Source organism: Dipteris shenzhenensis, chromosome 23 (assembly GCF_047967505.1).
Source record: "Dipteris shenzhenensis isolate YYH24624 ecotype China chromosome 23, Dip_SZ_1.0, whole genome shotgun sequence".
In the NCBI taxonomy this organism is placed as follows: Eukaryota; Viridiplantae; Streptophyta; class Polypodiopsida; order Gleicheniales; family Dipteridaceae; genus Dipteris; species Dipteris shenzhenensis.
Window position 1 is genome coordinate 5,307,229 of NC_141618.1, and position 24,774 is coordinate 5,332,002.

General features: G+C 41.6%; 1 protein-coding gene across 2 annotated transcripts in view; it reads left to right on the forward strand.

Moving 5' to 3' along the window:
* Nucleotides 1–20,831: 20,831 nt before the first annotated feature.
* The window catches only part of LOC147886904 (SAP domain-containing protein), a 32,824-nt gene continuing 28,881 nt past the window's right edge, over nucleotides 20,832–24,774 (forward strand). The window contains exons 1-2 of one of the 2 annotated variants that reach the window (XM_087394840.1): nucleotides 20,832–20,904; nucleotides 21,034–21,140. In XM_087394840.1, coding sequence (XP_087250966.1) covers nucleotides 21,039–21,140 — 102 coding nt within the window. In that variant the 5' untranslated portion in view covers nucleotides 20,832–20,904; nucleotides 21,034–21,038. The other variant, XM_087394839.1, reaches the window with a different exon arrangement.

A 24,774-nucleotide genomic window follows, 5' to 3' on the forward strand; every position in this document is an offset into this window, starting at 1 on the left:
ATTGGCATTGTACTACCCACATGTGAATTGTCAAGTTGAAGCAAGGAATAAGGTCTTGAAGATGATTGTTTCATGATCTCTGACATAGTCATTGTCACAGTATCCATGCAATATCCCAAACTGTCTTGTACGTTTAATGTATCTCAAGACTCTTTTGGCTGCATTCCAGTGAGACTGTTTTGGATTTGCCATAAACTGTGCTAGTGAGCTTAGTGCATAACAAATATCTGGCCGAGTGATAGTCAGATATATAAGAGATCCAATGAGTTGCCTTTAGTACCTGTCATTGACTGTAGGCTTTTCTGAATCTTTAGTAAGTTTCAAACTTTGTTCCATGGGAGTGGCTACAATCTTGCAATCTGCCATATGAAACTTCTTCAGGAGATTGTCAACATAATTGAGCTGACTCATGAATGTGCTATCTGATTCTCTCCATAACTCAATTCCAAGACAATAGTGCATAAGTCCAAGATCTTTCATGTCGAACTCTGCAGATAAGTCTTGTTTTAGTTTTCTAATGAAGCTATCCTTGCTTCCTGTCACAATCAGATCATCTACGTACAAAAGTGCAATAGTAATGTCTTCCCCTTGAACTTTGTAGTAGAGAGTGTGATCTGCATTGGATTTCATGTATCCCAGCTTAGCAAAATACTTGTTAATTCTGCTATACCAGCTTATGGGTGCTTGATTTAAGCCGTAGAGACTTTTCTTGAGATGGCAAACCTTATTCTCCTTTCTTGGTTCAACACAACCTGCTGGTTGTTGCATGTAGACTTCCTCGTCTAGATAACCATTAAGAAATGCATTATTGACATTGAGCTAATACACATTCCATCTGCTGAGTGTCACTAGTGATATCAAGAACCATATGGAATCCATCTTTGCTACTGGAGCATAAGTCTCATCATAGTCCTGACCATATTATTGTGCAAATCCTTTTGCAACTAGTCTGGCTTTGTATCTTTGAATACTTCCATCTGGATTGTACTTCACTTTGTATACCCTTTTGTTTGCTATGGCCTTCTTTCTTGGTGGAAGGTCACATAATTCCCAAGTATTATTCTTATACAAAGCATCCATTTCTTCATTCATAGCAGTTTGCCATTCTGGCTTGTCTACTACATCTTTGAAGTACACTAGCTCTTCTATAGCCATGATGGTAGTCATAAGAGCATAGTTGGTGGTTTCCACCCGAATTGCTTTGCCTTTCTGAGCATATGTCAACTTGGCTGCTAGTGGTCTGCTTTCCCTAGTAGACTGTCTAAGCTATTGTGGCTTTGCTTGGGGTGTTGTTGGCAATTCTTGCTCTTCTTCATCAACCCGTTCTGTAGATGACCGTGAAGTTGATGCTTCTATCTCCTGTGTAGGTGAGGTTTTCCATTCTAATTCCTCATCAAAGATTACATCTTTGGAGTTAATGACCTTGCGGTTGATGGGATCATACAACTTGTATGCTTTGCTTTCTTCACTATAGCCAACCATGATGCATTTGCGTGACTTCGCATCCAATTTCCTACGACGATGATCATCATGTATGTGGGCATATGCTATGCAACCAAATATGCAGAGATGCCCAATGTGTGTCTTGTGTCCAATGAATGCTTCATAAGGAGTCATACCTTGTATTGGTTTGGTAGGAAGCTAATTAAGCAAATAGTTTGCAGTGGCTATTGCTTCTGCCCAATATTGATTCAGAAGATGCTTTTCACTAAGCATTGCTCTAGCACTGTCTACTAAAGTCCCATTCTTCCTTTCTACTCTTGCATCCTGCTGAGGAGTATCTGCACATGTGAATTGTCTTCAAATGCCATGACTTTTGCAAAAGTTCATGAATGCTGAAGACATGTATTCACCTCCTCTATCTGATCTCATGGCTTTGATCTTTCTGCCTATCTGGTTTTCTACCATGGCTTTGAATTCTTGAAATCTCGAAAACACTTCAGATTTCTCTTTCAAAAAGTAGACCCAACAATATTTGCTGTAGTCGTCGATGAAAGTCAACTAGTAAAGTGAACCATTGATGCTGCGGGTCTGGGCATAACCCCATACATCTATATGTATTAAATCAAGAATACCTCATGCACGAGAGGTAATTCTGCCAAAGTTAGTTTGCTTTTGTTTTTCGAAGCAGCATGCTTCGCAAACTTTTCCAAGAAACTATAGCTTCGGAATCCCAATTGCCATATTATAATTCCTGAGATCTAACAAGTACTTGAAGTTGACATGACCATATCTCTTATGCCCTTTTGTAGATAGTGGCATCTGTTATGGTTGAGCTGATATGCATGCTTATCTACTGGTACTGTAGCTAGCATTCTGTATAAGCATCCTTCCTTGACACCTTTTGCTACTACTTGCTAACATGTTTTGGATTTGTCTTTGATAGTGCATTCATCACCATCAAAGATGACTCTGTAATTGTGTTCTGTCATTTGACCTACTGATGACAAGAGGTTCTTGCTGAGCTTCGGAACATAGAGTACATCTTTCACCAATCCTTTCATACCAGTGAAATTGATCATAGGGATAACACCTATCCCTCGGACTAGATTCGGTGTATTGTCTGCTGTGTAGCTGACATTCTTCTGTCGTTCTAATGGCTTCATTTCTATGAACCATTCCTGATGATTTGTCATGTGAGATGATGCATTGCTGTTGATATACCAAGGATCCTATTCCACTTGGTCGACTTGATAGTTGTAATCCTCTTTGGGATTGAAATCAGTGTCTAGGTACATTGTATCAGTCTGATGCATTTACTCGCTTGCAAGAAACATATTTCCATGTTCATTTTCAAAATGACTGTGACTAGAATGTCCACCATGATGATTTCCTCTACCTCGGGAATTCCATCGATTATTGTTGGATTGACCGCCTTGGTCGTACTGCTTCTTGCGACAATCTCTTTCATAGTGTCCAAACTTGTGATAATAGTTACACTGGATGTTTGACACATTGGTGGATACATTCCCTCATCCTTGAAATCTTCCTCGGTTGGAATGATTTCCTCTTTGCTGATTCTGATGTTGCTGAGGATGATGCTGATGATGATTCTGACTTTGATTTTATTGCTGATGATGACCAGTTTTTTGATATGATCTACCTCTGCCTTTGCCTTTGCCTCTGCTTTTGTCTGAAGCTGTGAATGCATGATCATTAGAATGACTTTTTCGTGCTTGAATAGCTTGAGTCCTAAGTTCTTCACCAAATAGGGCTCTGACTAAAGTTCTTCCAGTGTCGGAATTTGCCATTGGATGGCAATACTCTAGACTAGATTCTCGTATCCTTCTCCTAGTCCATTCAAAATGACTTGAACCATTTCTACGGGGTTCATAGTCTCTCCTGCTGCTGTAAGTTGATTGTTGTAGACTTTTATACAGAGTACATGAGCATGATCGGTTTCGCTGCTGTTGTGAAAACTTTGATTGATCTGGTTTCTCAGTGTGAGAATCCTGGATGTGTTCTTGGACTTGTAGAGAGCTGCGAACATATCCGATGCTTCTTTCGATGTCTTGATTGTGTTGAGCTATCCTAGCATGACATCTTGCATATTCTACTTGATTAGATGATAGGCGTACTTGTCTTTCTTATCCCATTCTGCTTGAGCTCAGGCAATGGCAGGATCTAATACTGGTGCAAAAACTATTTATGTAGTTGTAGATCCTGTTGTTGGTGCTATGACAACAAGTGGAGTAGAGCTACTGGTGGCTAGATCATCCAATGGTCTAGGTGTAGACCCATTGACATACTCCCATTTGTCTTGAAGTACAAGAATGGTCTCCATTTAGTATTTCCATGTACCATAATTGGAGTTGTCTAACTTAGCAGATGCCTCTAGATTGAGGTTGCTAGTCGTAGACATGGTGCAAGAAATGTACTCAAAAGTGTCGTGAAATCTCTGTATGAATCAACTGCAAATACACTAACTATGCCAAGTGAAATCTCTGAACCGTTGGTGAAGATAGAACTGCAATATATATAAAATCTGATATGTATTACAAGGCTTGTGGCAATGATGCCAAGAATAGCCAAGAGGCTTTACAAGGCTAAAATGATGTGCACAATGCCGTGAGATAGCCGAATAGGCTTTACAATGGTGGCATGTGTGTGTGAAATCAAGTGCTATCTGCCCATTGAAACAACCTGTAATGCCTCTGTACTCTCTGAAGTCTGCTCACTAAACTGATGAACGTAAGGTTTCAGGTAATGTAATGATGTGAAACCATATGTGAGCATATGGACCGAGTAGGTATTAGTCAGGAATTTTGAGCATGGCTTAGATTGGCAACTTGGGGAAATTCAAAGCGTCCCCTCTATGGCGATCTAGTCTACTCTGATCTAGATCTATACCAACCATCGACCGATGAAAGAACATTAAATAATTTCTTTTCTTTTGTTCTTTTTAAGTGCTGGGTCAGATGCTTTGGTCTAGAGGCGAATGTGTGTGAAGGAAGTGGTTTTGTCTTAGCGAGGCTAAAATGTGAGTGTAACTTGTGCCAAAATTTGCGCATGATGTGACGAGCGCATAGAGCACGAAAAAACGAGCGACTTTCTTTTTTGGAGCACCCTCAAATTCTTCCTAGATCAAGAGATACAACGATCTAGGTGGAGGGGCAAAAGGAGTGCAAATGTGCTCAATGATGATGTGTCATTGTGGGTCACATATAGTGATGATGTGGCACTATGCCTAGCAGGAGGTGTGCTAGTGGAGCCCTGTGCTAAGGTGGCAGGAGTGGTCACATGCAACGACTATGGAGCACTGTGTGTGCCTACAAAGGTTCAATGTGCCACATGGCACTAATGATGTGGTAGATGATGATGTTAGCAATGATGACATGGTAATAATAATGTGGCAGCTGACGTGGCTATGCTGACATGGCAGTGATGACATGGTAATGATGAGCTAACAGGGTGACATGGTTGTGATGATGTGGCAAATGGCATGGACTATTGACGTGGCAAATAAGGTGTTAACGTGGCAATAGGATATGGTTTGCTGACATGGCACAAGGATAGGGGTGACACATGGCAAGTAAGGTGTGTTGACACGTGGCACGAGGATAAGATGACATGGCACAAGGCAGGGGCTACTAATGTGGCAGATAGGGTGCCATGCGGCAATTTGCTAACCAAGTCTTAGGTTGTGGAAAACCTGAGGATAAGGTTGAGTTGGGACGCTACATTTCGAAGAACTAGCCACCGGAACCTTTCGTGATTCTGATGGAATCTAAAAAGATTCTATTTGTCTGCGGATTTCCACCGATGAAGTCATGGGCTATTGATGGAGCGCCTATGTCGTGTGCAGCATTAAAGAGTTCGTAGAGTAGAGGAAGCCAAAGCTTTAGACTTTGTTGCGTGGAGGTCATCTCAGCTGTGGAGAGGTCGCGTGGGTTCTAGTTCGTCTAGTTTGTGAGCAGTCGGCCGTCGGGAGCTTGGAGCTCTATGAACTTTGGTCGCTAGAGGCAAGGAAGCTTTGCTTGGAGAGGCTGTGCGTTGTGTGCTATAGAGGCATCTAGTAGAGTTTATAGGTCACTGTAGAGGCTGGGGCTACTACCGTGAGCCGTCGTTCGAGGAGTGTGGAAGGAGAGGCTTACCCATCACGAGGGCATGGAGGCCGAGCTGATATTTGAGTTGAAGGAGTAGGGCTCGTAGAAGGCTCATAGAAGGTCATGCTATTGCTGGAGAAGGCAATGGAGCCAAGTCTGAAGCTACAGGAGCCAGCTATTCATGGTGGTTGCCCTTCATTGGAAGCTTGCTATGTGCATTGTTGAGAGTTAGCATTGTGTGCGCTAGTGGACGGGCTGATGTTGCAAGTCTTGGGTGTTGGACGTTTTGTGGGAGCTGCATCATGTGGGAGGACCAGGAGATTATTTGATGTGTATTGCTATAGCAGAGGAGCTTTGAGAAGCTTGTGTTGTTGGACCTGCTTGCACACAGTTTCGGGGCTAGCTACGGTCGTTGCAGTTCGAAGCAGCTGGGCATGGGAAGACCTTTCGCTTTAACCATCCCTAGGAGACTGATCCAAAAATTGTGGATTGGATAGTTGTTGGCACTATGGGCACTAAGGCGTGCTAGCTTGATGAAGCAAGGCTAAAAGCTGAGTCGATGCTGCTAGTAGAGTGCTCTATAGAGCTCTAAAACTATCTCACAGATGTGCAAACTATCTCTCAAACTCTGTCAAGTGAAGAATAGATCTCTCAAGAAGAAGCTCTCTCGATAAATTAAGGAACAATTGAAGAACTCTCTTTCTCACAAGCTCCCTCTCTCACAACACTCAAGAGAAGGAACTAAAATCTCTCAAGAATGAATGGAATTTGATGGAATTTCCAATGAACGGAAATTTTCTATCACTCTACAGAAGTGAATGGAACACTCAATCTCTCTCGATCTCTCTCGCACTCTCAAGGATCACAATGCCTTAGCGGAAGGCAAAACCATGCTCTTTTGAGTTATTGGGTTGCAAGAAACCAAGGACCCCCAAGCCAAGACGTTACAAGAAGCTCAAGGACCCTCCAATGCTGACCAAGGGTTGTGATGAGGCAAGTCAAGGGAACATATAGATAGTCAAGGTTCAACTGCCTTCTTCCTAAAATAATGAGAAGCGCAAACAATTAGATGAGCATAAGTGTTTTCTTGGCCTTCTAAAGGTGGGAAACTTGTTTAAGGACAAAACTTCACCACGAATAACAGGGAGTATGGTGCCAAAGGTTACGAAAATGAAGAGGAAGATAGGAAGCATGGAGTACTGTTGAGGAGCAAGTTTCTTGTCTATGAGAAAGAGAATGGTAAAGACATGAGACTTGACCCATGATAGATGAAAGCTACTATTGTAAGCGACAAATTGGTGAATTTTTTCGCCTGTGTACCTTGAAGGAGCCTTAGGCTACTAGGTTCTAAGTTTTCAATATAATGCAAGACAACACTCCCTCCAATGAGGGTTGATGCCTTGCCTTGTTCTCCTCAAGAGAATCTTGAATGAATCCCTTGACATGTGACTCTTGAATGAATCCTTTCTTTAATTTGGAAATCTCAATGGATTTACAAGATATGATCATCATAGCGTGTTAAATAATGTCACTCTAATAACCTTACATCCTCATAACCTTTACATTCTAAAGGTTAGTGTGCCTTTGAGCACTATCAATGTTGTAGCAACTGCTAGTATGCTTCTAACCTTGAACTTATAGTCTTTAAGGCTTTGTCCTTTTAGAGTACGATGGCTGCTATGGTCGATGTCTTGAATACAATGTCAAAATAGATTAAACAGAAGACGATTGATCTATACTCCTAGGAAGCACACTATATTAAGATACCTCGATACGTGGTGTCAATTTGTGCTACCAATAGATGAAGAAAATCAAATGAGGTCCAAGGTAAATTGGACTTAGCTCTACAAAGACTTGCATAGTCTCCAAGGGGCTAAGTTGGGGTGGAAAAAGCCCCTTCACATAGATGGTCTACTCAAACATGTCATCACATGGGGTAAGGGTAACAATGTATTCCACCACTATTTGAGCTCGAGGGGAAAGAATAGCTTTATGCACCTATTGTTTGTCCTTTGAGGAAGGGAACAACTAGATGGATGAGGTGCCAAGGGCATCACCAAATGAGCACCTTTGGCTAGACTAAAAGGTCACCTTGTGAAGTACTACCCCTTTGTCAAACAAAACTGTCATCTTCTTGTTGAGTTCATACACCTACATTGAGTAGGCATGGGAGAAAACGACCATCAACATTTGGCGATCCTACTAGGGATAGGCTTGCTAAAGGTTGAGTGGGAAATTAAGTGGATTGAGTATAGGAGTCAGTAGAATTGAGTGCATAGATTCTAAAATAGCAGCATATGCTGACCCAAGCAAAGCTACAATAGTTACTTGGTTTGGTGAAGTACTACAAAAGATTTCTCTCAGGGCAGTCCGATGTTTTCAATATCTTGTAGACCTATTTCAAGATTATATCTAGACTGAGAATTGCTCTTAGAGGGCCCTTCCTATCATCAAGGCAATAAGTAATGTCGGATACATGCTTGATGAGGAGAGAAAGAGACACTGTGAGGAGAGAAGAACATCTGCATTCAGGCATAAGAAGCTGGTAGAAGATAGAAGACCAAGAAATTGCCATGAATTCTAAGCCAGTAAGGGGTGAGCATTAGGACCATGATGAGGTAGCAAAAGGCTACCTACAACAAAGAGCTCAAGGTAGATGAAGACCTAGCCACATGCAAAGGGAGATGGCTTTGACTATCAAATTGACGCTAGAAGTAACCCAATTCCAAATTCTTGTCCAAGGCAAGAAGATTATGATCAATCATCTATAAGAAGTATCCATTAAAAGGAGTCCAATGATTCTGCACATAAATTGATCCATGAGCATAGTTCTCCAAGTCAAAAATATGAATTTGGTTCAAAGGCAAGGCACGCCTAAGGCAAAAATCAATAGAGCAGATCTACACATTTATCAAAAGTAGGATAGGAAAGTAGACATACTCTTGGTTGAGATTCCAACTAAGAATCAAGTCATGGGAGCAGCCAAGTCAACAAAATCTCGCATCACAAAATGACATTCAGGTAGATAATGCCTACTTCATTTTCCAAAAATAGGACACCTAGTCTCGCACCCTTGCCAAAGACTAGAACTACAAGTCCTATGCCAACACTAGGTTGTGGCCATGTACGACATCAAAGATTGAGTCTAGTAGTTCCAAAGGTCCTAGTGGCTACAAGACAAGTGCCAAGACCAACACCTGTTCATGAACATCATCATGAGCACGTTCACATAGGCGAATGCTAACACAGGGATGTTCATAATAGAGACAATCATTGTGCTAATAAAGAGTGACCCCAAGGTCTCAAGTTGGTGACTATTAAGGTGAACCATCTGCTCCAATTAAGATCAAGTTTTAGTATTTCAAGGGAATTGAAGTTGACGACCCATATAGTCATTTGTAGAGCTTTTTGTGACTTTGTCACATTAATGGTGCTGTGACAAAAAAAGAACATAAACCATTTTCCTTGTACACTGACCAAGATGGAACAACACTAGTTCAACCAATTCCCAATTGGTTATTTCAAAGACTAGTAGGAGATGTCCAAAGCTTTTCTCAAGGAGTTTAGATAGGAAATTACCGAGGAAGACAATCTTAGTGACTTGAAGCCAAAAGAGCATAGGTCTATTTAGGACTTTGTGCTAAGAATGTAAGCTTTCATTAATGAGGTCAACATTCTGCTAGTCAATAATTCATTGCACGCATGGTTGATTACGGGTACTCAAAGTGACCTCAGGTCTCTAGAAATAGTCAACCTAACAATTACATATGAGGAACTATTGAATCAAACTATTACACTAGAAAAGGGCGGACCTACCAAGAAGAAGTCAAGAAAAAGGTTGAGGTGATGATGAAAAGGATGCCTCTACAAAACCCACCAAGATGAAATTGGCATTGAAGAAATACTTAAAAGACAAGAGAACTCGGGTCAGGATGAAAAATGGTGCAATAAGCTCTCTAAGAAAGGACACATAGAGGATGATTGCACCAAATATGATCATGATGAGTTCAATTGTTGGTACAAAAAGAAGAAGACTCCAAATGTGAATTAAGTCAAAACTTGAGTCCAAGGCTAAGGAAGCACAACCACCAAAACCCAAGCAAGCTAAGGGTAAAAACAAAAATGGTAAGGACAAGGACCAAGGTCCTTCATAGATCTAGTGTTATTTCTACAATGGTAATCACACCAAGGCTGAGTGCCCATTGTGGCAACAGCATTTGAAACTATTGAGAAGCAATATGGAAAGATGAGAAGTAGACCTCAGATGCTATAAATAGCAATAAACTTGGTTAAGTAAAGGTTTCTACCATAAACCTTGGAAAGTAGATGGTGCATTTCTAAGCCCAAATGGCATACTTTTGTGGCATAAACACCCCACTTGGTCTTCTTGGGTACTACCACTGGGAAATAGCCAATCACTTTTGTAAATTTCATAAATAAATCCAATTTGGATGAGCTTATCTAGCTCAACTTTAACTAGCTTAGCAAAGCTAGGATTCATTCTGTGCCTTTGCTACCTAATGGGCTTTACATATAGAACAACTAGAATTCTATGTTGACAAATCTCTAGAGGAACTCCTTTCAAGTAATTATAACTCCAAGTGAGCACATGTCTATATTGGATGAACAAATCGTTAACTGCTTAAAGCTAGTCACCAATTATATGGGCAGTGACAAAAGCTCTGGGTTCCTCCTTTGTCCCCAACTTCAATTCTTGTGTAGGTTCTAGAATCATCTGTTTAGAACCAAGACAAGAGGTTGTCAGCTTTGGCTTGGTTAATTGTCTTGCACCTACTATATCTTCAGTGAAATTACCTGGATTAAAAACTATGTCATGTAGCTATCGCAACCACATAGAATAAAATGAGCTCTCCAACTAGAAGGATCTGAAGCTCCATCAATTGAGTTGCAACATCTTGTGAAAATTGATCTCAGACTTCCAAATCCTTTGGTCTGCAACTTTTCAGAACTTTGCTTGGATTAATAGGAATTATTCCTTAAATCTAGTCTTAATTAACATTAACTTAAAACCCCAATTGTGCAATACTTTTGTACTTTTTGATAAGGGCTTCCCAAGTAGAAATGGATAAGAATTCTCTTCCATAGGTATCACTAATAGACTTATTGTGTAGTAGACTCCACCAATGGTAAGTACAAAATCAAAAAGCATGCCTGTGGGCTCAACAGGTCATTGATCCACCATTCAAACTTAGAATTATGAAGGTTTCAAATTCTTGAGGTTAAGCCACTTTAGATAGCTTTTGAGATTATATTAACTCCAAATGCACCATCCACAATCACTCTTGACACTATCTTCTTCTTGATCTTTACATTGATAGCTTAGATTCCTTCATCCACTATTTGTCTCTCTCTCTTCCGTTCTTGCTTTCGTTGAGAGCACTCTCACTTTTGAATTGTTTAATGTCTTCCACACATTGAGATAGCCAAGTGTGATATCATTTTCCATTAAGAAGATTTATGACTCAGCACAAAACCGTGATTCAAGGCAGATTAGTTAGTGGATGTTTCTAAAGGATTTCAATTTCAAAATTATACATAAGCTTAGGAAATCACATGCAGGAGAGCTAATTTTTTGTCAAGATTGCCAAACTTAGACGATGATAAAGGAGTATCTACTCAGTTGGCTAGATGCCCATTTATTTGTAGTTGAGCTTACTGGAACAGAGTATGATGCATTTTTCTGGAGACTTCTCGCTTCGAAAGTGTTGCAACTTGGCTTTCTCCAGATGGCCTTTACAATCGAGTGAGCCATGGGAAGCTTTTCAATGATGGGGCCTCAATTTTATGGGTCCTTCCAAGAATACATCTAATAAAAATAAGTATATCATTGTAGCTACAGACTATGCCACAAAGTGGGCTAAAGCTAAAGTTGTCAAAAACAAGCTCATACTATAGTTAGATTCCTTTTTGAAACATCATATGTAGGTATGGATGCCCAATTGAGTGTGTTGGTGATTAAGGAAGTCATTTTATGAATGAAGTGTTTGAGTCACTCACCAAAGAGTTTATGGTGGTACACTAAGTGGCTACAACATATTATCAATGATGTCATGGACAAGCCAAGTTACAATAAACCTCACACCATTTCAAATGGCTTTTGGGTTAGAAGATATCATTCTAGTAGATTTTCTAGTCCCGAGTTTATGTGTTGCCACCACTTCATGGACAAGCCAAGTTACAACAAACCTTACACCATTTCAAATGGCTTTTGGGTTAGAAGATATGATTCTAGTAGATTTTCTAATTCCAATTTTATGTGTTGCCACCACTGATCATCACATTGGTGAGATAGAAGCAATTAAAACACACTTGCAATATCTCATAAGCTAGATGAGCTTTGCATATAAGCTTTGTGGACACATCAGGTAATTCACAAAAGGAGGAAGGCCTGGCACAACCAAGATATTATGCAAAATAATTTGAAGAAACGAATGTTGGTATTACTTTACAATGAAAAGAAAGGATAGGCAAACACCAATCTTAAATTTTGGTGGAATGGGCCATATAGGTTGACTGAATTTCATGACAATGGCATAGTTCAATTGGCTAATTTAGAAGGATAAGTGATTCTCGAGTTGATCAATGGAAGCTAAGTTAAGCCATAAAGATTGGCTATAACAAGTTTAGTGACAATAAGCAATCTACAGGTATGTAGACGGATGCCATATGGCAATGAGTGCCTTAAAATCATAGTAACTAAGGCTAATCATGAAGCTAACAGGGTGTTTGTTCTGGCTGAAGTGTCACATGCGACATTAAATTTGGTAGGGCATCTTGTACAATGAATTATTGCTTCATTTAGAAGTAGGGAGTATGATGCTTCATTGGTCTATAGAGCAACTTTCATTGTCTAAGCTCTCTACTGCTTTGCACTCCTAGCATCCTACTTCTCAGTGATTGTTACCCCTATCCTCACCCCTATCATGGCTACGACCACTTCTGAAAGAGGAGAGAGTCTAATCAAGTAACAGAAGTTGTTGCTATAGCAAGGACCTCACTTGATCGAACAATCTCTGGAGAAGGTGAAAATGTTAAGGAGAAACACCTTATACAATATGCCAAACTTGTAGTGGCATGATATCTAGAGCACAAAAGTGGAAGAGGAATTGTTGCAATCATACGAAGCACCACCCATAGCATTGGTATCCATCATAGAAGAGTCCATTTCGACAAATGGCATTTTGCTTAGGTGTTTTTGACTTACCCCAAGGCCGCTCGATTCATCAAAGCACATTCTAGTGTTGAATACATCACATTGCAAGAATGAGTTTGCACCAAAGACCTTCCACTAATCCCAATGGCAACTAATGACATCAAGGCCATCAGTGTTGAGATGCAACGATTCTATCATTTTTTGATAGAGTACATTGACCTAAAGATGAGGATGTTGGCCTAAAGACGAGCCTCGACTACATTCCACAAACCTGTGTAGCATTCTCAATTAGCCTGCAAAGATAAAGTGCAAATGGATTGGCTCGATGCCTTCACCAATAATTTTGACACTTATCTTGAAGGCGTTTGTCTGATGAACTAGGCACACTGCAAGATTGGACACACCTATGTATGATTTGACACAGATTAGAGTTTGAAGTTGTGAGATTGCTAAAGATGTCCCACTTGAAAGGTCTAGCCCCATAGCTTCTACTGACAAATACACTAAGATGATCAAGCGAGGTGGAAAATGGACCTAAAGGACCTAGTGGATCTGAAGAGGCTAGTGGCTCAGGAGTAATTGGAGGCACGAGTTTCATCACTAATAACCCAATGAGAAGGTGAGTGAAGAACTGAACATTAGGTCCACACAGGATGGTCCACACAGGATGGAGATGAGAAAGCAGGTGCAAGTGACCAAGCCAATCCTGAGCCAGAGATTGGAAGAGCAGAAGCTCAAACCAAAGATGGATAGGGAACGAAAGATACCAAGTGGGAAGTAGTAGCCAATATGCTCAAGGATGATGAGATGAGACAAAAGCAAATTAATGTGGGAACCAATTAGGAAAGGCACACATAAGAGAAAAAAGCTATGGAAAGAACAGAGAAGATTGTCTCAGAGGAACCAAAGGCTACTACAACAACAAGAATCACTGCTAAGTCATAAGAAGCGATGGCAGAAATCAAAAGAATTGCCACCACTAAGGCTGAGCAAGAGGCATAGAATAGTGTTTTTGTTATTGAAGAGCCAAGCATGAGCATTAGCCTTGTGCTTTTGTGGACAATAGAAATCACTTCTACTTGAGTGTATCACAAAGGGAAGAGGGTGATAGATGAATCAACTGGCCTTAGTGATTAAAAGTACACAAGAGGATGTCCAACATGACTTTTGAGTACTAGATGTATAGATGGGAATCTCAAGAAAAGCTACAATAGCTAGTAAGCTCTATATGAGAGATGAGGTCCAACAACAACGAAGGAAATTTTGATGCCTAGAAGCACAACAAGTTCACGATTACCTTATCCATGACACATGATTTTTGGGTGAGGGCATTGATCCTCTATTTCACTTTGAAGATCTTGCGGCCTTAGAGGTACTCATTGCCAATTGGTAGTAGCTCAGGGAGACAGGGCATAAGGTAGCACGAATGGCCTAGTATATGGCTACCAAACAATTAGGTGCTACTTTTTGAGCCACGGGAGTATGCACGCTATACCAAAGAGCTCAAACCTGTGTACAATGAGATTGTGGAGCTTTTGGAAGAAAGAGAGAAAGAGACAAATGGAAATCTCACTCATCTACAAGCAGCTCACAATCAGCTTCTGGTTGATCATGGACTTCTACTTCATTAGTACATGAAGCCATGGGATCACCCAAGATAGCCAAGGGAACTATAGCCTCCCAACACAATCTCATGGTGCATCAAGAGGAGAGGCTAAGGGCTCTTGATAATGTCAATGCCGAGCTACATAGAACAACAGAGAGAAGGAGACAATTTTACAAGAACTAGTGGCCCTCAAGCAGATCCTGACATTACTCTAGGATTTGGATCAACCTATATAGCACCCAAGCATGCCTCCAAGTCACAGTATAGCTTGCTTGAATTTGCTATGCTTATTTGTACATGGGCTACTTTGTGTGTATTCCATTTGAATGTTTTGTTCGGTTTAATTATATGAGTTCGAAGAACATGCTTTTGTTATTGTGTATCGCCTGGTATTGTTTGGTTTGGTTTTAATACTATTTTGGGAATGAAACTTTGTGATTTTATGTCTCATGGGGTATGTGTGTTTTTGTGAGGATTTGAGGATGCGTGTGTTCATGATTATTCAGGTTGACTATGTAGTATGAGGTAGTGGATCAAGAGTGTTTCACCAAAGCTACACTCTTACTATTTCCCACGAGGCATTTTTGTTGAAATGACTTCAAAAATTGTTGCATCTATGCACATTAATTGGGTTTCCCTATTTGATAGCCTTTATGGGCTAGGCTACTATGCGTTATACTTTGTCTTTGATATGCAATGCCATTTATATTCCCTCTTGTATATAAAGAGACCGCCACGATGTGAGGAGGCCAATTGAGCTAAACCACAATTTACAAAGGTCATGCTACAAAATTATAATTAGTATGAGGATACAAGATAATCGTGACTTTGTATAAGGCTCAAATTTGATTTAAACTTCTTCTATCCTTAGGATACGAGGAAGGTCTTTGAAGAGATCTTGTTTACCCTAAGAATTTTAATATATTATTATGTGGCTAATGATGGTAAGGGATTATCTTAGTAGAGGCTTGCTTTGTCAAACATTGATTTTAAGCACATTTTTGTAACACACGTTCTGCTTATTGATTAACATAGCATTGAGGTTCATAGGCAAGAACTCTTAGGAGCCCAAGCATGCCTCCATGACTTGTAGAAGAGTGGTGAACAAGGTTCTTATTATACAAGGGAGAGTGAAGGTGTCATTACATATTCAAGTCCTCAACAAAACTTGGATGTTGCTAGGATTTGTTGACACCTGTGCCCCGCTTGTAGAAATACACACCGCAGGGATGCTAGTACATATGTTGTGATAATAGAGTAGTGGGTACATTAATGGTTTGGTTGATTTTGTTTGATATTTCAAGGCAAAGCACAAGTTACAAACTCAATTTATGTGTAGTGATTAATAACTTGACACACTTTGCAAACTTGACTTTGAATGGGCAAGTTTTTTCTTCCATTTTGGATTTGTTGTCTATCTACAAAGAGTTGGAATAAGAAAGCAACACGATCAACGATTTAAAATTTTATTGGCAAAGGGAATAACAATCGTGGACTAGCATTGAAGCTTTTCTACACCAAATAAATATAGGACATACTAACTTATACATATATTGGAATGGTTACAAGTGAGTTGGTCCACCTTCAACAATCTTTTGATATATGATCGGGTGCTGTAGGCATGCAATGGCAACCCTTAAACCATTGAAGTCCATACCCAAGAATGTTAGTACCATATTTGGGAATGTTGATCCCAAACGTGAAGAAGTACTTTTTGTTATATCATCAAACAACTTTCTATTACAAGGGAGTCCTTCTCTATTCCAACACGTGATAGCCTAGTTGGGACTAACAAGGGAGTTTGATGACACTTTGCACTATGATGGAAAACATAAAATGTATTTTAGACTTAAAAAGTTCAAGGTTTCCTACACTAGCAAGGTTTTGTGATGCCTAATTTTGATTATGAATTGGTTTTACTAAATCTATTCAAGAATGCAATATTGAATAGTTAGGTTAAGCTTGTCGGTTAGTTTTGAATAATCTACACCCACATATATGTTCTGAGAAGTTAGCCTACTTGGATCCAGCATTGAGGAATTGAAAGAGACAACCATGATTGATCCCTCAAAGTAGACCATTGACATCGTTATGTTATTGAAGGACAAATTGATGTATGGGTGTGTGTGCCTATGGGCTAGGAGTGTGTGAGTGTAGGTGTGCTAGAAGGTTCTAGTGTGATTGAGAGAATCAAGTGGTGATTATAGGATCTAAGGATTCCATCCTGAGATCATTGATGATGTCACAGATGTATGCTCTCTTGCTTATATATTGGGCTTTCTCCATGAATAAAGTGCTTGTTGTGATTCATCTCTTGCCTCATTGTTCAGTTCATGATCCAACTTATGGTATTAGAGCTAGCTTACAAGCCCCCATGAGCCTAGTCTAGAACTCTACCTCTAGGACCCTAGATTCTCCTAGATTCCTCAAGATTCTTTATCTTCCCCAAATGGGGGTTTCTCTTCTACCTTCCTTCCTGAAATGCCTTAAGCTTGTTCTCCACCTACAAGCCACCATTGCCCATGCCCTCTCTGCTGTAGCTTCCCCTTGTTAGGGCGCACTTCTATCTTGGAGGAATTTTGAAAGTAGAGCTTCTATAGCCCGTGCCATTTCTGCAAATTGTGCCTACTAGAGCCACCATTCATCAAATTCTGAGGAGAGGTTAGGTGACCCTATGAGCCAGCTACTGGTGAATATTGAAGGCAAATGGTCAAGTAAATCAGGCGTATCAACGAAAAAACTAGTTAGATTTGGAGCTTCTGGCTATGGCGACCTGACATGTTTTTTGGCTCAAGCTTGGTACTGGCTATGCTCCATCAATAGACCCTTTATTGCGCATTAAATGCCCTCAAAGAGCTGCTCTCATTTGGTTGAATTTCATCCTCCAAGATCACTATATGAAGCTTGACCATTTTTGGCATGCTTGACTAAGTTTGACTATATGCGTTGACTGAATCTCAGTCAAACAGATCTTTGACTGTCAGCATTGGAAGGTTGAATGCATTTTTTCATCTTTTATATTGAGGATTGAAGTTATGGTACTTTGAAGTGGATTTTAAGTCATACTATCTTGTTGACTAGTTGACTAATTGACTAGTGCGGTTTGACTATGACAAGAGCTTACAAGAAGAAAGAGTATATCATGACTTGCATGATGGTTTCCCATCATGACCTCCTCTTGTACAAGAGTAGACACTGCCCTTGCATGACAAGTGGTAAGACCCTCTTCAATCCATATGATTCACAAAATGTTTTCAAGGCTTGGACACTCAAAGAAGGTAAAGGACTACAAGGATCTTGTATTGCAGAATATGGACAAGATGCATTAAAGAGTGTGGAGAAGGACAAAGAGCAAAAGAGTCACATCAATATTGATATGTTTGTGCTCTTGGAAACAATGAAGACTAGGAAGAAAGAACCAGACTAAGATGCTACAAAGACCTCTATCAATGAGGAGACTTTCATCCAGGAGGGCATTGGCCCTGCCTTCTAGTTTTATGTTGTGTGTTTGAGTCAATAATGGTTCTCTCCCATGGATACTCCATCCTTAAATGATTGTTAGCCTTTTTGAGGTTTTACCTTGTAGGACTCATGGGGATTTCCATACATAGTCATTGTTTATCTCCCAGTTGTAAACCAAGAATCCTAGGAGTGAGTCATAGATTGGGGCCATGTGTGTTGCCACATGATGGTGGGCAAGCCATGGAGCATCCCATGTATTACTGCTGAGGATGAGGTCATCAATTTGTGGGGGGGAATGAAGGACAAATTGATGTATGGGTGTGTGTGCCTATGGGCTAGGAGTGTGTGAGTGTAGGTGTGTTAGAAGGTTCTAGTGTGATTGAGAGAATCAAGGAGTGATTTGGATTCTGGCATGAGTACACTTAATAGCAAAAGGCAATGATACCTTATACATCTTCTCCTCAATATGCTAGGAGTGTGTGAGTGTAGGTGTGTTAGAAGATTCTAGTGTGATTGAGAGAATCAAGGAGTGATTTGCATTCTGGCATGAGTACACTTAATAGCAAAAGGCAATGATACCTTATACATCTTCTCCTCAATATCTTCACCCTATTTCCTCTACTAATCCGTTGGATATTTTGCAATGTTTGGGGTGCTTAATTAGTCATCTTCATTGAAATATCATCTTATCATCGCTTAGCTTAACATGTATGTAGATAGCAAATGAATGAGGTTAGCTACTAGAAACAAAATAGCTTATGTCTTTGAGGGGTAATTCTACATGTATGTTGTTTATAACAAAAATATACAGGTGCCCCCTTACTTTGAAAGGGTAACTTGTATTAATTTGGGGGGATGGAAACATCGCTAAAAAGAAAAGGGTGATAAAGGCCTAACCACAAATGGCTTACCCATCCAACTGAAGGTTAGAGCCTTGAAAATTACACTTTTGAATGTGCTTGGGTGATCGTGTAACCTATATGCAATTGAGTAAGATCAAATTAGGTAGAGTACATAAACCAGAGTAAGATCGCTCTCCACACCATAAGTGTGTCTATTGTGTCGATGTGACTGCATCACAAGCAAGGGCGCAAGTGAAGGCCTCCACCCCATGTCACAACTTGTACAATGATTACATGTCAAGCAAGGTGCTTAATTGAAGACCTCAGCCTTATTCTCTCCTAAGTGCCTCACCTAAGTTAAAAAAAAAAAGGAGGGGCGAGGTGCCGATAGCACTGCCCTTAGAAGAAAGGGTGAGCAATGAGATTTGGAAGGGGAGTAGTTGGCTTTAAAAGCTCACGAATCTCAATTCTAATGGTCACTCAACAAGAGCTCACCAATTTTCATCTTGTCTCTCATCGATCTGTGGCATTGAGAGCTCTAACAACGATTGCTTGGTGCAAGGAATAGCAGCAATTAGAAAGTTCTGTCAGCTGGCCGAGCTCCTCAGAGAACAAGCACCAAAAGCACAGTGATTCAATTTTTGATCAACCTCCCTTGCGAGTCCCATCCCTGCATTCCTCCTCCAACACGCGGTGCTCAATAGTAGCCTTTATCCTATTGCTAACCCTTATCCTATCACTTGCGGGTCGTGCATTTACAACCTTCGTCGACCTCGCGCATCCTCTACTACGGCCTCCGCCTCCATGAATAAACCCTGCCTAGAGCTCCACTTCTTGCAATACTCTCTACTCTCTACTCTTCCTTTACTCGAGAAAACTTGCAAAATTTCTCATTCAAGGAGAGTCCAATCACTTTTGATGCAGTGCATTGCGTTGGCTTCTTCTTATGGCCCATCCCAGACAAAAATCAAGGATTCTCTCTGTGTAGGCCTTTTTCCCCTGGAGGAATACAAAATGATGAAGAGATACCCAGGAGTGATGAGCAGTGTATGGCAGTGGGGAGCTGAAGTTGTAATCGTCACAGAACATGCAAACGTAAAGATCAACCTGAATTGCAGAATGCCATGGGGTCTCTATCCCAATAAATTATCTACGTCCTAGCTTGTGAAGGGGTCGTGATCGTATCTGGCGATGAAGCCTATAATTGGGCTGAACTTGAGCCTGTTCGATGTGTTGATGTGCTTGTTGAAGGCTCCGGGTGGATTTTCACGTGAATGTGTGGGGATTCCTGACGGGAATGCTCCGATCTTCTTCTTCAGAGAAACCAATAGCAGTTCAGCTTTGTGCCGATGGCAATCAGGACGGTAGATTCCCCGAAGGCGCAGAGATGGGAAAAAATGGTTAGGGACGCTATGAAGAAAAAGACTTCGTATATCAACAGAGGTAGGAAGCATTGAGACAAAGCGTTCCTTAAGGGTTGGAGGTAGCTGCACGCACGCTCGGGTGAGCGAGTTGGAGATAAAAAAAGTGAGTGAGCGTGGAGTTTACAGAAACTAATAGAATATTCGCTATAAATGAAAAGCGATCCCAAAAGCAATGTCCCAAATATTTGGTGAGTGTGCAAAGACACTAGATAATGGAAGGTGGAAGTACCAATGATTCAAGCAGTCGATGCCACAGACGAGGAAAGTCTTGGTAGAAGAAATGTCAAAGATGAGACGCAGGAAGCGAGAAGGAGATGGAAGAATGCTAAAAAACCTCACTTGCACTCAATCAATCTGTCCTATTGAGGGGTAGACAGCCCTAGAGAGTACACTCACACACACGTTCAACCACCCACCTAAGGGTGGTTACACACCGCCCAGCGAGCGCCCAAGCTACAAGGTTCATGGGCGGCCAAGTGCCCATGGGTATCATATCAAATATAAAAAAGCATCTTCTTCTCTTCTTTTCTTTTCTTATTACAATGATGACTTGTTGTCCACGTGGTTGAGGCAATGAGGGTTTGAATCTCCTTGCCAGAGTCTTTTGAACCTTGGACGGGCGATGGGCGAGGGGACTGCCCCGGCGTCTCTTATTCTACGCCCCCAATTATGCCGTGCCACGTGTGCGCCACGCGAGACTACACCCTTGCGCGAACATGTGTGGGCGCCCGAGTGTAACCGGCCGAAGTTAATGTTAATGTTATGTAAGGGTTAAGAGGAAGAAAGGCGGGAGAGTTCGAATAGAAAAGAAATGTGCTTTCATATCAGTGTATTGTAGGATTTTCATAAGGTAATATCCTCCAATAGCTTCTCTGTCTCTTCGTCTTCTTCATTTTCTTCTCTGTTGCATCCTTTGATTCTCCGCCATCCATCCTTCACTCTGTTTCTCACTCATCGATCTCTTTTATGCCCCTCCCAGTTTCCATGGCTGCCTCTGGCATCGCCTCTGGTTGCGGGGCAGGACAGTTCCTCCTCGACCTTCCTTCACGTGGATTCTTCTCTTCTTCTGTGGCTCCCCTCACTCAGGTATGCTTTTTGTCTCTCCTTGTGTAGCTCGCTTACAAGAGTTTGTGTCATCGAATGGAATGCAGCGATATGATTATGTTGGAGGGGCGTTGTTTCAGACAAAATCTCAACCTCATTGTTGTCGGAAGTGTTGTGCAAAAGCCTTCTTTGAGTTCATTATAGCTTTAAAAAACCTCCCTGCTGGATAGCCTTCGGCTTTGAAATGTATTTCAGCTCCCCTCCTGGCTTTCTTTTGACAGTCAAGTGGGTTCTCCTATTACCTTTTCTTCCGTTGATTTAGGTTCTGACATAAATCCAGAGAAGATCGTCGCGCATTGCTTAATATGCACCTAGTAGTCAACGTTCTTATTTCTTCACCCCTAGAAGGAATGCCTTTCAGATTCGTAGCATGGAAGATATTTATTACGTAGCCCGAAAGGTTTTCTCAACCAGTCATAACCTTATATGCTGTAGCGGTCTCATCCGAACTGGTTGAGAAGCTGAGTTATTGTGATTCCCAAGCTGGGTTCACGCACGAGCAATTTGCCTGAGGGAAAGTTTTTATGCTTTGATATCTTAAACGCCTAGTGACATGAGTGGAGGAGTGGCCAAAAATGGCTTACATGCTGCAGGGTTGGTTAAAGCTTGGGCTGCATTCGTGCTCTTAGAGACTCTGGCGTGTCACAATCCTCCACACTGATGAAGTGTCTATGCTTCATGACTGCCACAAAGGTGTAACTGGAAAGTAATAAAAAATGTAGAGATAGTATCTATATCAATGATCAAAGGGACTCCAAAGAGCACTTGTGGTTACATTTTGAGACTTGACGATGTTGAAGCAAAAATGGTGAATTGACATATCCAAACCTGCTTTGTAAGCTGTCAAGGAGGCAGAAATGCTAACTGGGAATTGGTAAAGGAATGGGGTTTGCTTAAAACCTTCGTTGGAAGAGACACAGAGAGTTTTGTCCTTAGAATGAAATGTGGCTTGGCTGACACCTATCTACCCTTCATATTTAGAACATTGACAGAAGCTGAGAATGAATGCGTTTGTATCAGTTCGTGTCCACATGTTTGTGACTCGTTTGATCCATGTATAAACAAGGGTACGAATGCTGGGAGTAGTGCCCTTTCCAAAGAGACCTGGTGAAAAAAAGGAGGCTACATTTGAAATCACCCCATAAAAGTGTTGAGAAGAGCAAAGGCATGCATTGCAACACATAAAGCAATCCATTAATAATAATCACGTGGAGCAAAGACATGCATTGCAACACATAAAGCAATCCATTAATAATAACCATGTGGGACTAAATTGGAGTCTTATGGAATAGCTCAGAGTAACTCAAATATTTTCGATTACCACTTCCTAAGGGTAGTGCTAAATGAGTAGACAATGATTTATCCCTGCCTTTTGTTGGAGTTCCACATTTGGTTTTGTCTTAATATGATGTATCCAGGCATCTACTTCAATTCAATCAGGGAAATCTTATATTTTGAAGTGTAAAGTTTATGCCAGTTTCCTGGTATGTGCTGTGATGGGTAGAATCGGAACCGCAGGTGGGTATTTTGCTTAAGCTAAGCATCATTAGACCAATACCCAATTGTTACTTTAGAAGCTGGTACTGGTATCATATAGCAGCTTCATATACCTTGCAGCAGGCACCCTTGCACAGGTGCTGATGCACACACTTCTTAGTCGCATATGCACTGTATCCCACCCACAAGCTCTCCACACTTGTCTTATAAAGATGTTACTGGTGTAAGGGCCTTTGCCTCCGGGTACTAACCTTGAGTTAGAGTCCATCCACCTGTTAGTATCATAAAGAAGAGCAACCATCAGAGAACTAGACCCCTTCACACACACACACTCTCTCTATCTATCTATCTATAGATAGATACATAGATAGAGAGAGAGAGAGAGAGAGAGAGATGTGTGTGTGTGCGCGTGTGTGTTTACTTGTCTTACAATGACATTTTCTGATGTACTAGCATGTTCCTTTTTTGGGAACTACTCATTGTAAAATAAAGTTGCATGGATTTCACCCAAAAAAAATGTGTGTATGTATGTCTACGTGTGTGTGTGTGTGTGTAGCAAAAAAAAGAAGTGTGTATATAGATAGATAGATAGTGTTAGAAATAACAACAGAGGGTATACACACAATGGAAGATGGACAGAATAGCCCAGGAGCTCTGGGGTTGGGGTGGAATCACAAACTTCTTTACTTTGTGTGCTCATCAAATATGAGTAAATAGACAATGCTCCTATAAAGGTATAGAACCAACAGAATATTTTTCTTTCCGAAAGGACACAATACAAAAGGAGTCGAGAGTCCCACCAACTTGTGGTCCTTTGTCCTTACCGAAAGGTGTTGTCCTACTACCTCTGTGGCACTTCTAGATCCTTAAGCCTCCGTGCTTCTCGCCAAGCTTCAGTAGACTTTGTCACTGTGCCTTGATCCATACTCCTTGCTGCCCTGGAAGACAGCGAAGGGTGCAGTTCCTTCCTGAGCTATGCCTGCAGCCCTTGAGCCCCATTGGATCCCCTGGATGGTGGTCCATATATATGTTGCTCTGCTGCTCCAATCTGCTGCTGGATTGCTGTGTCAGTGGATTGCTGGAAGCCCCCAAACTTGTCAGCCCTACTGGGCCAACCCTATAAACCGACCCACAACTCTTTGTTTGGGTCTGTAGGGACCCTATATGGGTCTGTGTGCTGGGCGACCTGGTCGGTCAGCCAAACAGCCAGTCGAGGCCCTACATAAGGGCAAGGGGACTGCCCATTGCAGCCCCTTTCCCTGCTGCACCTGGCCCATAGTTTGCCCTGCATCTGCCCCCTCCTGATCCAGGACCTTTCTCTTACCCTGATCTGCTCCAAACAGTCCACCACCACTGTGCGCCTTCTGTGCTGGGACCTGCTCCAGCCTTTAGACACTTGTCCTACGCCTGTACCACTGGCTACCTTGCTCTGTACTGCTACTGCAGACTCCCAAGCAGCTGTGTGGCAGTTCAGTACTGTCTTGGGCCTCCAAAGGGACCCCGCCTTGCCAAGTAAGACCTGGGGTGTGCTGGCCACATGGCAGCCTATGTGCTGCTCATGTGGCAGCCCCCTCTTCTTGGTTTTCGTTGTGAGTTTGCCTACCCACATGGCAGCCAATATGCTGCCCATGTGGTAGCGCTAACCCTAAGTCTACCTCCTCCACATGGGCCAGCCTTTAGACACTTGTCCTAGGCTCGGACCACAGGCTGCCTTGCTCCGACTGTTGCTGCAGACTCCTAAACAGCTGCGTGGCAGTTCCGTACTGTCTTGGACCTCCAAAGGAATGCTGCCTTGCCAAGTAAGACCTGAGGTGTGCTGCCCATGTGGCAGCCCCCTCTTCTTGGTTTTCCTCGTGAGTTTGCCACCCACATGGCAGCCAATGTGCTGCCCGTGGTAGCCCTAACCCTAAGTCTACCTCCCCGTGCTCTCCTCATATGAGGGCTTATTGATGGGGAGGTGACTTTTTTGACCGACTGACCGACAGATAGATAGATACACACACACACGCGCGCGCGTGTGTGTGTACATATACACATATGTATGTATGTTATACATACACACACACACACACATTTGCACATGCGTGCGTGAGCGTGCGCACACACAAGCACACTTTTT